This window comes from Equus asinus, chromosome 11, assembly GCF_041296235.1.
Source record: "Equus asinus isolate D_3611 breed Donkey chromosome 11, EquAss-T2T_v2, whole genome shotgun sequence".
Classification (NCBI taxonomy): domain Eukaryota; kingdom Metazoa; phylum Chordata; class Mammalia; order Perissodactyla; family Equidae; genus Equus; species Equus asinus.
The window spans coordinates 16,216,434-16,233,186 of record NC_091800.1 but is presented as its reverse complement, the minus strand read 5'-3'; the positions used below and the strand labels follow the sequence as shown (position 1 = coordinate 16,233,186).

Here is a 16,753-nt window from a genome sequence, read left to right as displayed (position 1 = left end):
CTTAAAAGGGAACACCAATAAGATCAAGTACCAACTTCTCATCTGAGAAAACAGAGGCCAGAATCCAGGGAAATAAAATATTCAAAATGCTCAAAGAAAAAACTTTCAACCAAAAATTTATACCCAGCAAAGCTATCTTTCAAATCTGAAAGCAAAATAAAATACACTCCTAAATAAGTAAAAACTGAGATAATTTGTTGCTAGCTGATCCACTTTAACAAGAAATAACAAAGGAAGTCCTTCAAGCTAAAAGTAAATGACCCAGGGATTGGCTCACGACAATGTTTGCTCCTTTCTGAATGGGAGAGTTAAGTAACTGTTTATATTCAGCCCTTTTTCCTTTTTGCTGCCAGAAAGCTCCCATCAATTCTAAAATTTCACTATAGCAATCATATTGGATTTATAATTTGCACATCTGCATTTTGTTGATTTTCTACCTTTATTTATATTTCATTGGTTTGATTGCCACTCTACTTAATATTATTCTGTTAGTGCTTGAAGAAAGTCACATCAAATATTTTAATGAATAAGGTAAAGAAGTAGGAAAGGAAAGCAGATGCCACAGTAATCCAAAAATCTGAATTAAAGTTTTGCTATGCAAAGCCAACACATGGCAGAACTAGGATGCAAACCCAATGAAATAACCCATGAAAGAAAAAGTATCAGCACAAGCACAAATTCATTTCTAGGGATAACGATATGGACAAAAGATGGTAGCAAGTATTGTCACCTTGACGTAAAAATGACAGTGTTATTCTCATTCAATATTATTATGATTAAGATCACTAAAAACAAAAATATCTTCTAATAAGGTAAATTCAAATTGTCACTTATATGTCCATATAGAACATAAAAATAAAAACAGAAATAGTAATGAGAAAGTACAAAAGCAAAAGAAGAAATATTTTTAATGTTTAGTACTCATTTTCTATAACATAATCTTCACATTGATTAAACACTAAGTTTAAAAAAAACAGCTCTTCCATGCAAGACATGTACTCCTTCAGAATTATAAATACTTTGACTTACACTGTATCATTCTCTCTCAACTCCCAACCATTTGGGACGTCACAATTAACAATGCAATTTAAATAAAATTCATATATTTCCCTAGCTGGGTATATTGCACATTAAAAACAAATTCTTATGTAAATACATATTGCCTAAATATGCCTTTGTTTTGAAAGTTAAAAAACAGGAAGAATATTATAAATCATATTAAATAATTGGTTTTGCAAAATTAGGATACTTACTATTGTACCCACTTCCATATCTATTGCAAAGGACAAGCAAAAGTAAAAGCTAAAATGGAATAATTTCAGTCACACGTAATATTTCATACTATTTTCCTTCTAAATCTTTATTCTTTCCAAGTTATCTCTAATTTGAACAGGAACAGTCATTTCATTTGTTCATTGTATAATTTGTATATTTCAAAATCTGAGATTTCAAATGCCACATTGAGCAATACAGTTTTATAAAATTTATTATTTCAGAATTATATCAACAAAAGCCATGGTTTCAACATTAGGAAACATTCTAAAGAATTTTAAAAGTTCATGAGGGAAAAGTTAAAAAAAGAAAAAGCACCTTTGTAACAAAATGAAACATATAACAACTGAGTTCTAAAATATAGAGATGACTTATAAACCACATTGAAGAAACACTATCACTATATATTATACGGTATCACATTTCACATAGAATTTATCACATACAATTGTATCACATTTCACAGAGAATACATATAAAACCTTCCATAGAATTTATAGTAAGATAGCTATTACTACCTTATATCCAGGTCCTAACTGATGAATTGCAAATATCTGTGCAGGGTTGAGTGCTTCACTGAATACATACACAGCACCAAGTTGACCACAGAAAACCCTATTTGCATCAGCAGTTTCTGAAGATCCGAGAAAGCACTTGTCATAGCTCTATTTTTAAAAAGTCATAAAAAAATCCAATGTATTATTTTGTAAGGACAAAATATATGCAGATACCTGCCTTCATTGTCATGAATACCATAATACATAACGGTAATAACAGAAGAAAGCATCAATTAAGACTTCATGAAGTATTTAAATAATAAAAGCCAGCTAAAGGTTTTTAGGAAAAATAAATCAGTTAAATGTATATGCAAGGGCAAGCAAAACAAACAAGAACCATCTACTCAATAATCATGTGACCACTTTCCAAATTTTATAGTTAAAGGCAGGAGGGCTTATAATTATTTATTTACAAAAGTAAAACTAATTTTAAAACTCTAATGATTTATAATTTTCCATACATAGAGAGATTCATCTGAATCAGAGAATTTTCCAAATTTTAACCATAAACACACAGGGTCTAATTTTTTAAATTCTACCTAATTTCTCCAACATGGATACATCCCTTTATTTCTCCACGCTAAGTCAAGGACTCAAAGAAAATCACTTCCCTTTCTTATATGAGTAGGCATTATGCAGAATCAAACAAACAGTGATGACCAAGGTCAGCTACCTAAAAGAGATGGTAACAGTACTCTCCCTCTGGAGAGTTCAGCACCAAAGAGGCCACAGTTAACTCTACTTTTTTTTTTTTGAGGAAGATTAGCCCTGAGCTAACTACTGCCAATCCTCCTCTTTTTGCTGAGGAAGACTGGCCCTGAGCTAACATCCATGCCCATCTTCCTCTGCTTTATATGTGGGACGCCTACCACACAGCATGGTTTTTGCCAAGCAGGGCCATGTCCTCACCCAGGATCCGAACCGACGAGCCCCGGGCCTCCGAGAAGCGGAACGTGCAAACTTTACCGCTGCGCCACCGGGCAGGGCCGTCTACTTCTTAACTCTCATCTAATACTTGGCCCCACCATCCAGACCAGTAAGAGCAGTCACTGCTCAGTTCCCTTCCCCCATCCTCACAGGTTATTCCAAACCTTAGTACTGATAAGCAAGACACTATATACATATGAAATCCCTTTGATGCCTCAATAAAATAACAAAAAATTTGTGAATAGGTACAAAGACAAACTCCTCATTAAATACCCAATCTTTAATTAAAAGTTTAAGAACTTAAGAACTGACTACATAATGTATGTGTGTTAATGTCCAGGCCTCTGCATCTCTTGGAGCACTATTGCAAATGAATAAAAAATCTAAGTCCTTTCTTCCTTTTTTTTTTTTTTTTAAATACAACTGTAGAGTTAACGACAGTCAACAAGGTCTCTGGGGTTTCTTCCACTCTGTAATAAAAAACTGTCCCCTTTGGAGGGCTGATATGAAGCAGAATTTCATCTGTGTATTCTAATTCTGACAAAATCACTCATAAATATTTACTGACTGTGGGCCAACTATGAGTTTCTAGGGCAGAAAAAGAAAACTTTCCCTATAAAGGAACAGATAGCAAATATATTCAGCTTTGCAAGCCACATGTGGTTTCTTTCACATAATCTTAGGTTTTTGTTTGTTTGGGTCTTTAAAAAAATAAAACAAAACCTTTAAAAATGTAAAAACCAAGATTTTTAGCTCCTAGGTTATACAAAAACAGGTCAAGGGTCACATTTGGCCCATGGGGTGTAGTCTTCCAACTACACTGACCTAGGGAATAAACTATGGACTATGCACACAGGGCTATTTAAGAGAATACAAAACAGAAGAGGAGCCAATCCCCGCCCTCGATGAGATTAACGTCTAGAGAGATGCAGACAATATCGAGAAGTGAACTTTGTGAAAAAGAGGACAGTTTTTATAAAACCAGATATGCTGGAAGGGTTGTACATTATTGGGTTTGGAGGCACTTTTGGCATTAGAGTACATCTTTTACTTTGGCTTTAACAAGCCAGGATGGAGACAGGCGAAGGCCCAAAATAGAGAAGTAAGAGTTCGTGAGGTTTTAACTCTAGATACCCACTTCCAGAATCTGTGTTACCTCCTCTACAGCCAACATGCTGGTTGAAACTATTACTATCTCTTTGTTATTCTTGCAATAAGTCATTTAACTGGTCTCCCTGCTTCTGTCATTGTTTCCCCTCAGAATATTCTCAACACTGCATCTGATTGATGTTTTTAAAACATCACATCACCTGTCTGCTCAAAACTTTCCAAAGATTTTTATGTCAGGTAAGATGGGAAAGTCCAAGCCTTAGGTTTGCACATGAGGCCCTTCATATTTGACCCTCTACTAACTGTCCAACCTCATATCTTAACATTTTTCTGTCCCTTCCTGCCTCTCTGCTCCAGACAAACTGGCTGCTTTGTTATTTAATGAACTTTGCAGTTCTGCCTCAAAGCCTTTGCGCTCACTGTTTTTCACTGAATGGGATATTTCCTCCAAATATCTACATGGCTTTCTCCTTCAACTCTTCTCAGTAAGATTATCTCTGTACCATCTGGCTTCTCCCTTCCCTACACCTACACTTTCTATACCTGTTACCACTTAATTTTTCACCATAGCATTTATCACCATTTATCTAATAAATAATAGTGACTACATGTTATTTATGCATTCTGTTTAAGGCCTTCCTTTCATGTCCAAATGAGGAGTAAGACACATTTTTTAATGCTTGAAATTCTGGAAAGAATAGAACGCTGCATTGATGCTTTTGACCTAATATTTAATAATTTAGCCAAGCAATTTTCCTTTTTTATCACAAATCATGTCTTTTAATTATAATAAATTTAAGACTTAAAAATTCACTTAATAGAAAAAAACTTTCAAAGTAAAACTACTAAGTTTCTACAAACTATTTTATTATTCAATTCATGTTAAACAGTGATAGATCACTCAAATACATTAAAACACAGATTTAAAAAACAAAACTTACATCATTTGTGTTAACATGCCAAGCCATATCACCATAAGACACCAGCTGTCCATTAACATAACATCGAATTTCACTGTTCCTCCATCGATTGTAAATGTGGACAATGCTGATCATGTACCACTTAAATGAAAAAAAAATTTAAAGATATAAATATGTAATGTTTAGTTATCATATTGTCTAAAAAGCAATCATAACATTCATAACACACCACAAAAAATGCTTGAAGGAATATTAATAATCATCCACTACCATTTTCTCAAGTTCCCCCTCCCATTTCTAATTTTGCAGATGAAAGAAGTGACTCCTAAAGAATAAATCTGTGATGGAGACAGATGGTATCATTCCAAACCCTGGAATGAGTGGAACGATACTCCTTCCACTATGCCAAGATCCAAAAATTGCAGATATACAGTTATACTTGTGTTCATTCATTTAATAACATTTACATTGTGCAAGGCACTGCAAAGACAGGCCATAGGTCCAGCTCTCCTCAAATTTATGGTGTAGTGAAGGAGATATACATTAGACAAGCAAACAAACAAAGAATTACAAATCATGATGATTACTATGGGGAAAAAGGAAGTGTAAACTGAGAAGGAATACTTTGGATTGTATGGTCAAGAAAGACCTGTCAAAGGAACATTATAATAGATTATAATAAGATTTAGGTGGTTTCCATTCCATAATTTAGTTTTATTAGATCCAGGAATAATTATATATTTTTAACTTAATAATGTAACATTATTCACTAAGAATCAAAGAATGAGTTTATATTGAGTTCTCATTTTTTATAGTTACTAGGGTCAACAAAAAGCATGTTAAGTGTCTATTTTGATATGCGATGGTTTAAATTTTGTAAAAATTTGTGGATCCAACCCTTAGTCTCTTCAAAGTTAATAGACTAAAGCAAAGAATATAGAAACATTTTTTCTAAAATATAGAAAAATACAAATGATTCATAGATATTACAACAAGTATGCCTTCAGTGATTAAGGGGGGAAAATTAGACTAGTTTCCCCAAAAGACATAAAAATATAAAGCACAAACTTTGTTCTCTGGATTACTTAAAAGTACTATTCAATTATTTCACATATATTTCGAAAAATATAAAACTATAATAGTAATTCTCAACCACTAAAATATTAGTTATTTCAAGGTGTCTGAAATACTTTGAACAAAATTCAATTTCACTCATTTCCATTTAGAAAATAAAAATAGTGCACTGAACAACTCATAGGAGACAGTAATACAAAACATTGTTCCTCAATTATTAAAAAAAAATGTCAGGTCAAACCATTTAACCCTTAAAACACGTCTTTTTTTAAGTTGTTTCATTCTAGGTAATCCTATAACTCTATTTTACTGCAAGCTTAGACTTTGATCAGAAAGCAACATACATGTTAGTCCTGATTAAAATTAGAAGAAAATCTTTAAAGTTAGTCATTTAACAGCTTATGTTTCTAAATATTACAAAATTATCAAGAAGAAGCCATAAAAACGGAGCTTCAAATAAATTTAAGAAAAATTTTATAGAACTTTACATGTATAAGAATTAAAATTCACCATGTTATCCTCATTGAGTTTGACAATTTTCAACCAGAATGTCATCCAGGTAACACAGGAGATACAACCTTTATATTCTGGAGTAAAATTTTTAGAAATTTTAAATTTCTAAATAGAATAGACATAAATAAATGTCTATAAATAGAAAAGGATTTTCTGCTGCCCAAAAAAAAAATTTAAGATAAATAATATTAGATGTATTAGATGTATTATACTTATTGACATACTTAATATAGAAAAGCACTCATTCAACAAATATTTATTGAGTTCTTACTACCATATACTAAAAGAGTCATTCACTCATTCAAAAAATTTACTGAGAGCTTACTTCATGTCAAGTACCCCCCAGATTCTGGGGCATACAAAGAAAGATAACATATACAGCCTCAAGGAGGTTTCACTAGAGAAAAGAAACATGAAAACAATTATAAAACAATGGAGAATATCTAAAATACAGATATCAGAGCAAAAGAAGTAAAGGCTGAGGGTAGAGAGGAAAGGAGAGACAAATGGAGAAGGAAGGCTAACCGAGAAGAATTCACTAAAAGAGTAAACGAAATTTAAGACTAAGCTTGAAGGATGAGTAGGAACTGTTAAGTAAACAAAGGGGAAAGAAACATTCCAGGCAGAGGAACCTTAGTATGGTACATACAGCACAGAGGCTTGACAAAACTTTTCTCAGCGTTTAGCTTTAGCAAGAAAAACAAAGACCAGATTGTAAAGAGACCTACAGGACACCTTTAGTAACCAGCCTTTTGGTTTTCACATAACGTGCTATCACTGAAGAATTCTGAGCGGGAACGTGAAATGATCATCTCCAGAGTTTAGGAAAATAACTGACAGCAGTGAGGAAGTGGGATAGTTAGGCAAATGTGGATAAAGATAAACTTGAAAATTACTGCAAAGGTTCAGGTGAGAAAACCGTAAGAGCCTAAACTAAGATGAAGGAATTGGTAATTTAAAAAAAAAGGGATGAATATAATTAACAGAACTGACTGGAAGTTCTGATATAGAAAAGGAGAGCCTAAGATGGTTTCCCATTTTTCACTTGAATGAGTAGTGGTACCATTAACTAGAGATAATTAATACAGTTAGCTAGCTAATTAGCAAGATAACCAGGTTTGGAGTTACAAAGAGTTTGCTTTTGGTCATAATACACATGGGATCACATGCAAATAAGAAAACAAACAAAAAAGAAATGAGGACATTCCCTTCACCATAGGTAGGCTCCTCATATCTGTTATGGTTGTTCCTGTGGAATAGAGGCAGAGTGTGCCCCGAAGAAGGTGGACAATATCACTGTCATATATCCAAGAAAGACCCTTGAACCTGGAAGGGGGACCAGGCCTTAAAGAAGTGGGAATGGGAACTCTTATACTCTGTCCCTTGTTTTTTTAGAATCTGGACTTTCAAATGGTAAGTTACTCTGACACAAAGATGGAGTCCAGTAAGAAGGCAGGAACATCCCTCTAGAAAACTCCAGCTGATGAGGAGTGAATTATATCTTACAATCTAATTATATAGCTGCACATTTTTTTGCATTTTCTCTTGTTTTTCTTTATCTTTAGAGCAGACTTTATAAAAATGTTTCAACCTCATCTCTGAATATACATATTCTAGCGGATATTAAGCATAGATAGATTTCACAGGACAAAATATTAACAGCAAAAAGCATCCCTCTAATTGAGGCCAGCATTACTGAAGAAGAGAAATTAGTGAAACCTTCAATCTCAGGAAACAAGATTCAGGACTACTAGGATTAGCTGAATCTCCCCTGAGAAAAGTCTCTCTGCGTTACCAAATCTGGAGGTTTAACATTTTGCTTTTTTATAAAAAGAGTTAATTATCTATAAATCCATAGTGCACAAAATACACACAGATACACAAAGAAACTACTTTGAAGTCTGAATCTCCAGTTTAAAAACTGGTCTATTACCTAAACCAAATAAGGTTAGAGAAAGAAGGGGGAAGAACAAGAAAGAGGGAGGAAAGAGAAGAGGAGAAGGAGAAGGGGAAAGAAGTGAAGATGAAAAGGACGAGCAAAACGGAGGAGGAGGTAAAGGAGGGCAGAGAGAAAGAGGAGGATGAAAAGTAATGAAAGGAAGAGAAGCTAAAATTGTAATTAAAGTAACGTTTCTATAAATGTTCTTCAAACATAATTCCTCAGAACTACAACTGAAGTCTCATAAAGTTCATATAAACATCTGCCTTTGAATAATCTTTGAACTAATAATTGTTAAAATACTTGAATATTGTTTTCATAGATGTACAGAAAATTTAAAAGATGCTGCATAATTTCTACATAATATATAGCAAATTTACATATTATACACAAATTATTATATACTATAAATAAATTATATATAGTATATACCAAAATTTTAGGATCAGAATGAAGATATAAGAACGTGTAAGTTGTTGGCATTCTAAGTAACCCTGTTTTCCATTTAACCTGTGCAAAACACTTTCTCAAAAAGCATAAATCTCTCTTAATACTCACAGATAATACTCTAATTCTCTACAACTCCAAAAATTAACTTGTTAGTTTTGGAGTATATATTATTGTGCTAGAACAACAAGAGCAAAGAAGGCTAGTAAGCTTCAGAATTTAAATGCTTACCACACAGCAACAACCTAAATTATTTGTCTTTATTGCCACGACTCCCCTTCTTCTTCCTGCCACACGGAAAAGGTTCTTGGCACACTTATCTACAAAGAAGCACTGACCACAAAGCCCACGCCTTCTTTCTCACTTTCTCAATAGTAATCCCTCATTTATTTCATACCACTGAGAAATAAATTGCTCAATATAAATTAGCTTTCCAGAGGAATGTAACTTACTCCTTTAGGAAACAAAAGGGAGTTTTGGTTGTTAAAGTCATATTTTACTCATTTATCCAATATATATTATTGACAGTCTACCAAGTTCAATACTGTGTAGCATGCATATGAGGAAATACAAAGACGAATCCCATGCACATTAGTCTCAGTTACTAAACAATGCACATATAAATGAATAATAAAGGTTTAAGAGAAATAATTGCCTAGTTACCATAAGACATACTGAAATAATATGCTTTGAGAGAGATTCTATCTGGGGAGTAAGGCAAATCTGGGAAGGAGTCTACAGAAATGGTGTTATAGGAAATGGAACATAACAATGTGGTGGGATTTACAAGACATGTGAGTGAGGGGACAAGTAAATGTATTTCATGCCAGAGATTGAACACTTGAAAAGATAAAAAAGTGAGACATGTATATTAGTTCAGTTTTGCCAGAATAAAGGGTATAAGTAAAAAGCTGAAGATAAAATTCAAATCATGAAGGACTAGGCTAAAAATTTTAATTTATTCTATGGTTAGTGAGAAGCAAATGATTGGTTTGAGCAGTGGAATAATATGATCAGGAATATACATCAGATATTAGTGTGTAAGATAGTTTGGAAGAGGAAGAAATAAAGGATCCAAGATAGAGAGCAATACAAAGAATTAAAGCAGCAGGTAAAGAATTTTTTTTTAAGCATTTTTATTTATTTTTTATTTATTTATTTTGAGGAAGATTAGCCCTGAGCTAACTACTGCCAATCCTCCTCTTTTTGCTTAGGAAGACTGGCCCTGAGCTAACATCCATGCCCATCTTCCCCTGCTTTATACATGGGATGCCTACCACAGCATGGCTTTTGCCAAGCGGTGCCATGTCCGCACCCGGGATCCGAACCGGCGAACCCTGGGCCGCCGAGAAGCGGAACGTGCACACTTAACCACTGCACCACCGGGCCGGTCCCAGGTAAAGAATTTTAAAAAGGAGACAAACATTACACAGATACAACATAGAGGACTTGAAAACTGAAGTGATATAAAGATCAAAAAGGGAATGAAGAACAAAGCTGACTCAAGTCCCCACTATTATGAAGATGGTACACCCTTAACCAAATCAGGGGACCTAAGAACATGAGCAGACTTGGGACTAGAGACGGCAAATTCAGTGTTACATTTTCTGAGGTTGAAGGACCAGAAAGATATCCACATGGCAACACCTCATAGGGAGATAAGAATATAAGAATAGAGCTCTGGAGATATAACAGTGGAAAGCTATCATGAAACTGAATAAAATGTCTGAAAAAAGGTAAGCTCCATAAAAGCAGGGATGTTGTCTGTTCTGTTTACTGTCATATCTCCAGTACCTACAACATGTCTGCTACTTAGTGAATACTCAATACGTATGTACTGAAAGAGTGACATAGAACAGAGCATAGCAAGAGAGAGACATTGAGAGAGTGAGAGAGACAGACACTGCAAGATTATCAACGGTCTGATCATATGCCAAAAGTAAGATATAAAAGTAGAAAGAAAATGAAGACAAGGATAAGAGAAAAGCATTAGGAATCATAAGAAAACCAATAAATGAGAATATTACAGAAGTCCTAATAAGTGAGTTCTAAGACAGTGGGAATGGTGAATTGTGTCATTCTCAACAGAAATATTTAATCAGACCTACCTTGCGTGGCTGAAAATCATATTTTACACAGTGCTGAAAACCTTTCCCTTTGGACTTCAGTGATGTGACTATTAGACAGTTGCCAACAAAATGAGCAGAGTAACCAACTCCTTTGCTAGTACGAAAACTGTAAAGAAAACCGAGAATAGTATAATATCCTCTGATACAAAAAACTTTATATCTAAGGATTATTATGTAAATAAGATAAAACATTATTATAAAAATAAAACTTATTTCCCTAGAGAGTAGAAGGGGTATTACACGTACCAAATAAAGACTAAAACATACAACTAAAAGAATGAACTACAATTGAGAAAAGAAAAGACTATAGAACCTTTAAAAATTTCAATTTAAATATCATAAATATATAAAAACAAATTAATGGCCCACAAAAGCCTACCAAGTATATTTTATCTACCTCAAGACCACCTGGAGCTAGCAAATACAGAAATCATTTACATAGTTAATGTTTTCAAAATCAACTTGCTCTCTGATTCTCCTATATCTTTGAAAATAGCTTACAAATTACAAAAGAAAAAGTCAGAACTAAGTTGGATAAATAATGTAGGTAACCAAGCAAAGGACTATATTTTTAGTCAAAAAAAGAAAAAAGATGTAACTATGAAATATCTATATTGATGCACACTAAACAGAGAAGGACTATAACCCTTGACTCTTAAACTGTATCTGGAAAAAAAAGAAAATAGTGGGGCTGGCCCCGTGGCCGAGTGGTTGGGTTCGTGCGCTCCGCGGCAGGCGGCCCAGTGTTTCGTTGGTTCGAATCCTGGGCGCGGACATGGCACTGCTCATCGGACCACGCTGAGGCAGCGTCCCACATGCCACAACTAGAAGAACCCACAACGAAGAATACACAACTATGTACCGGGGGGCTTTGGGGAGAAAAAGGAAAAAATAAAATCTTTAAAAAAAAAAAAAGAAAATAGTGAGGCAAGTGGCCTAGAATCAACAGCAAAAAATAAATAAAATAAATTGACTTAACTGTGCCTTTATAGTTTTAACTTATACATATTCTATTTAACATGTTGCCTTGACACTAAATATGACTACATATTTATAAAATTGAAACACAACACAAAAGTACTAATTTTATTACTTACCAATAAAGATAAGGTTTATCCTTATCAACATTAATGTTATTTAATGGATCCATACGAAACCAAGTGTTTAGAGTGAAGCCATTCTGATAAGGCCACTTTGCAATAGGAGGCAAAGCAATTGCCTACAAGGCAACAAAAAAAGATACAAAAGTATCAATTAAAGAAGATGTGATAGTAACTAAAGTCAAATATGCCCTTTACATATTCAAAAACAATGAAGGTACCAATCTCAGAAAATCATGGACAAATATAAAAAGTAGCAACTATTATCTTATTAAAATAATCTATAAATATTATTTGTTGACTAGAGAAACATTGCCTTTACGAATACTGCTCAGTTGATGAAGTTTCATCTTAGGTTACACAGTACTTTTCAGACTGTACTCCAAGAAGTCCTCTTCCAGTCTGACCAATATACAGTCTCTTATACATAAGCCCCAGAATTTTCTGTTTTCTATGAATTTATCTTAGGTTTTCAGTAATATTTCATTTGATTAAAGGGGGCTGAATCTTTAAATCCAAAAACAACTGTTAGAGAATTTTAATGGAATCAATATTAAAGAAAGTATTAAGAAATAATGTTCACAATACTGAAACAAAGGAGGGCAAGCATGAGACATATTATTCAGAAACTTAACAACTGAAATTTACGACCAAAGAGGATTCAGATCCACTCCTAAGTAAGAAAGGAATAATACAGAACTCAGTTGATAATAGCAACCAAAAAAAAACCAAAAAATCCCAGCCATTCTAAGGAGAAAATGAGAAAGTGGTTAATTACTTGACTTCCTGGCAAGAAATATCTGAACAGATTTATCTTCCTATGAGCTACCCAAATTCCTTCACATAGAAAATAATTACCTTTATGTTTTATAGCTGATCTGTTCCCCCAAAGAGAGCCTTCATCTTTCTGATAATGACCTTTCTCAAATTAATATAGCTTCCATATTAAAAATCCTCTGCACATACAGTTTGAATTTCTTCATGTTATATAACACACTTCACACACACTATCCAACAAACTCTTTCAATCTTCTCTTCTACTGCCTTATGCCACATTCCAAAATATATCTAAACATACCAACTATTCTACCTGTCCCATTACAGCTCCCCTTTTTGTACATGATTTTGCTTCTGTTCAAAATACTTTTCCAGCAAAATTCCAATTATATCTCAATATCAGGCTAGTATGTCCTTCTTCTGTGAAACTTTCCTGGACTTCATCCCAGCTTAGTTCCTCTTTTCATTGTTTTTCTTCCATAGCACTTAGTACCTAAATCTATAGTAGGTTATTGTACCAAGCTGTTTTTGCATATGTCTACCCATTAGAGTTCCCCAAGAGTATGGAATATAATTTATACTCCCAGCTTTGTGATTTAAGACATAGAAAACATTCAATATGTAGTCAATGAAAAATCTGAGTGTGGCAAAGATTTATAAGTGCTTGCTGTAAAAATAAAAATAAAACACAAACACAAACACATATATACAATCCCAAATAAAGAATCAAATCCTAAAAATAAAGAAAAATTTCCCATACGATGTCTTTTCAGATTTTAATGCTTAAGCAATTAGTTCAGGCAGTATAATTGTCAATATAGCTTTTCTTAACTGCTTAAAAGTGAAATGTTATACTTTATTTTTTAATGTTGTTTGTTAGTAAAATACAATTCTTGCCAAGTTAACTGCTGGTTAATAACTCTATAAATGTCACCAAACCAGATTTCACTTCCTATAGCTGCTTCACAGTACGAAGGCAAATAGGAGAAATATTTATTGAGGACATTGAATAGTAAAGTGAATCTATGGAATTGTATAAATTATTTAATAAATTTGTTACTCTGTTCTTAACGCCTGTGGAACACAATTGGCACAGGGTTAGATTCATGGTTTTCAACCTTTTGCCAAGACCACAATACCCAAGTGCACTTTTACATCAGCAACAGGGGCTCATTACAGCACTGCCATTGGAGCGTTAGAAAGCATTCAGGAGTGCAGCCTATTACTTTCCTTTTCCCCCATTACTCCACATACCCGTGCAATCTCTCATACCCAACCAATGCCCTGAGCACTTTCGGCACCATCAGTTTCATCACCCAGTCTACTGGGCCCTAAATTAGAACTTAAACACTGCATTAAACTAAGAGATACAGGAAAGAATTTGAGACAAGCTGCCCTTCAAGTTTTCCAGACGTACTCTTCCACCAAGAAAAAGACACATGGTCCAAGAGATCACTTGTTATTATCCCCATGTTAGGACTGAGAGAACCCTAAATCACATACATACAGTTGCCAACACTAGTGAACCAAAATACAACAGAAAAAAAAGGAAAAATCTTACAAAAGAAAAGCCTAAGTTGAGTGCTAATGAAATAATAACAGCATTTTGTCTTGCTACAACTGATACCAAACACCTGAAAGGCTCTAAAATAGCATTTCTTCTGTTTCATTGTGGACTTTCAATAATTCCACAGATAAATAAGGATCTTTCTTATGGCCAATCTCTTCAAAAAGACAGTTACCTTTTCTCAAGGATATTCTTTTAAATTTAATGTACAACAGCTAGAATAAATGACTTAGGGACCTGAAATCTCTCATTTCTGGAGGGTACTCAACCTTCTGTTCCTACTCAAGTACCAACCAAAGCCTTCTATACATTGTACATGGCATCCCTAGCCTTTTCATCTCTTTTAAACTAATACATACATCCTCCCTTAATGCACAAATGCTAACTTCATATGGTACTGACTGATGTGGAACCCAGGCCCATTCACTTCCAAATCATTTGTGCCTGATCTCATCACCCATTTCCTGGATTCCTTATATTTTCGTCTAATCCCATGGTGTTAATGCCATGTCCTTTGCAGTACTTCTGTGATTTTGGATTTAAGCTGCCTTCACATTTCCTTCATATTTCCTTCTACAATATTTTGCTACCCACAATTGGATGTCCCTCATTGTGTCCATTGAGTTCAGAGGACTCCAAAATCCATATCTCTCACTGTCTCCTGGTCTAGTTGATCCCAAAATCTAAGTTCTTATCTATTGCAATTTGCAAATTACATGTAATTTGCAAATTTGATGTTAGATAGGGTGCTTTCAGTAAACTATTTCAGTGAATAGAAAAATACACTACTTCCTAAATTAAGCAGATTCACGAAATAGATGATAATCATGAAAGGCAAATCTAAACAGTATATCCATAAAGGTCACAGAGCATATAAAACGCCATCTTACATCTGTCACTCTATAGAATTCAATTAGCTCTCTGAATGAGTAAATGTTACCAAATTGCTCATATGGAGGGAGGCAGCACAGCTCAGAAAGAGGCATCTCCACAACACAAAATACAGTTCAGGAGCCCTAGTATATACCGTATTTCAGAGGGAAAGTAAGCAGTGTCATAATTTTAGTCATCCAAAGGCACTGCTATGAGTAGCGGTTCTGTATGCTCTAGTTACTAAGCCGCCACTGGTTCATGCTCATCCAGAAGCAGACTATCAAAAACACTGTAATGGTAAGGATTTTAAAATCAGCTACTCTCTGAATTTTTCAGCAGTTCAACAGCAGAAGTAACATGCCTGGAAATAAGCCAATCTGTTGTTAAATAAAACATTGAACTTAAAGTCAGGTAAATTTTGGTTCAAGTTGTGACTCTGATTTGCGACCCTGAAAAATACTGTTGAGGCTCAGTTTCTTGAGCTGATGTAACAATGATAATATCATTTATCTTATATAGCTCGTATGCTCAAATAAAATAATGGCTGTAAAGGTTCTAGTTCCTTCCCTGCTCCCTCCTCTATATAAAATATACATACCCTTGATCCAAACTACTCTTCATGAAAATGAGTGATGCAGGGAAAACCAGGAAAGGGGGAGTAAATAGTATAAGTCCATCAAAATCCCCTAAACAAAAACAAATCAAACATAACTACTAACAACACATAAATAAAACTGTGTGTGAGTGAATGTGTGTGTGTGTGTGTGTATGTGTGTAAAATGTGATACATATTGACAGAAAATATTCACAGGTTTCAAGCAATTCATGGTCAAATGGCCAAAAACAGGATGAGTTGCAACCTTACTGAGACAAACTAGACAATTTACTAAAACAGAGTTATTCACTCTGTTTTAGCTAAATTTCACTAATTCATAAATAAGACAGTATCTTGCTTATATTTCTGTCAAAACACTTTGCTCTTCTTTCCCATCCCTTAGACTGAGGTCTACCAAATGTTTGATCAATAGCAGTTTTGAAAAAATGTATTAAAATTATATATATATGTAAATAGAGGCAGTGAAGGTTTTTCCCTTCTAAGTACCACAATGTACATTTTATATGTGTTCTACCCTAACAATCCGATATGCAAAATGACAACTTTCATCTGTAAAGTAATTTTTCACTTTCCTATTTTGATTTCACAATTAGTGGAAATTGGAACTTAAAAAAAAAGGTTAGTAAGAAAATATTAAGGGGAAAAATATAAACTTAGGAGAATGGTTGATGAAATGAGAGATTGCAAGGATATTTAAGTACCAATAATAACCAAAGAACAACAAATACTTACAAGATGTTCTACAACTTATATAGTGTTTAAATGGTATATTATTTCATTACAGATTCACAATAACCCTATTCCATGCTAAAGTACTAACGTGTTACATGAAAGTAAGTCGAGAAACATTACGGGACTAGTCCTCCACAGAAAAGAACTAGAGGATCCAGAAATCAAAACCACTTCTTCTAGCCAAAAACAACACATACTTT

The 16,753-nt window shown here is 34.0% G+C and overlaps 1 protein-coding gene across 8 annotated transcripts in view; it reads right to left on the bottom strand.

Moving 5' to 3' along the window:
* The window catches only part of NBEA (neurobeachin), a 680,233-nt gene that overhangs the window by 593,356 nt on the left and 70,124 nt on the right, over positions 1-16,753 (bottom strand). For all 8 annotated transcript variants that reach the window (XM_070520525.1, XM_070520517.1, XM_070520519.1 and 5 more), the window contains 4 exons: positions 11,986-12,107; positions 10,868-10,994; positions 4,808-4,927; positions 1,791-1,937 (listed from right to left, as the gene is read on the bottom strand). In XM_070520525.1, the coding sequence (XP_070376626.1) occupies positions 1,791-1,937; positions 4,808-4,927; positions 10,868-10,994; positions 11,986-12,107 (516 nt within the window). The remainder of the gene's footprint in view (positions 1-1,790; positions 1,938-4,807; positions 4,928-10,867; positions 10,995-11,985; positions 12,108-16,753) is intronic.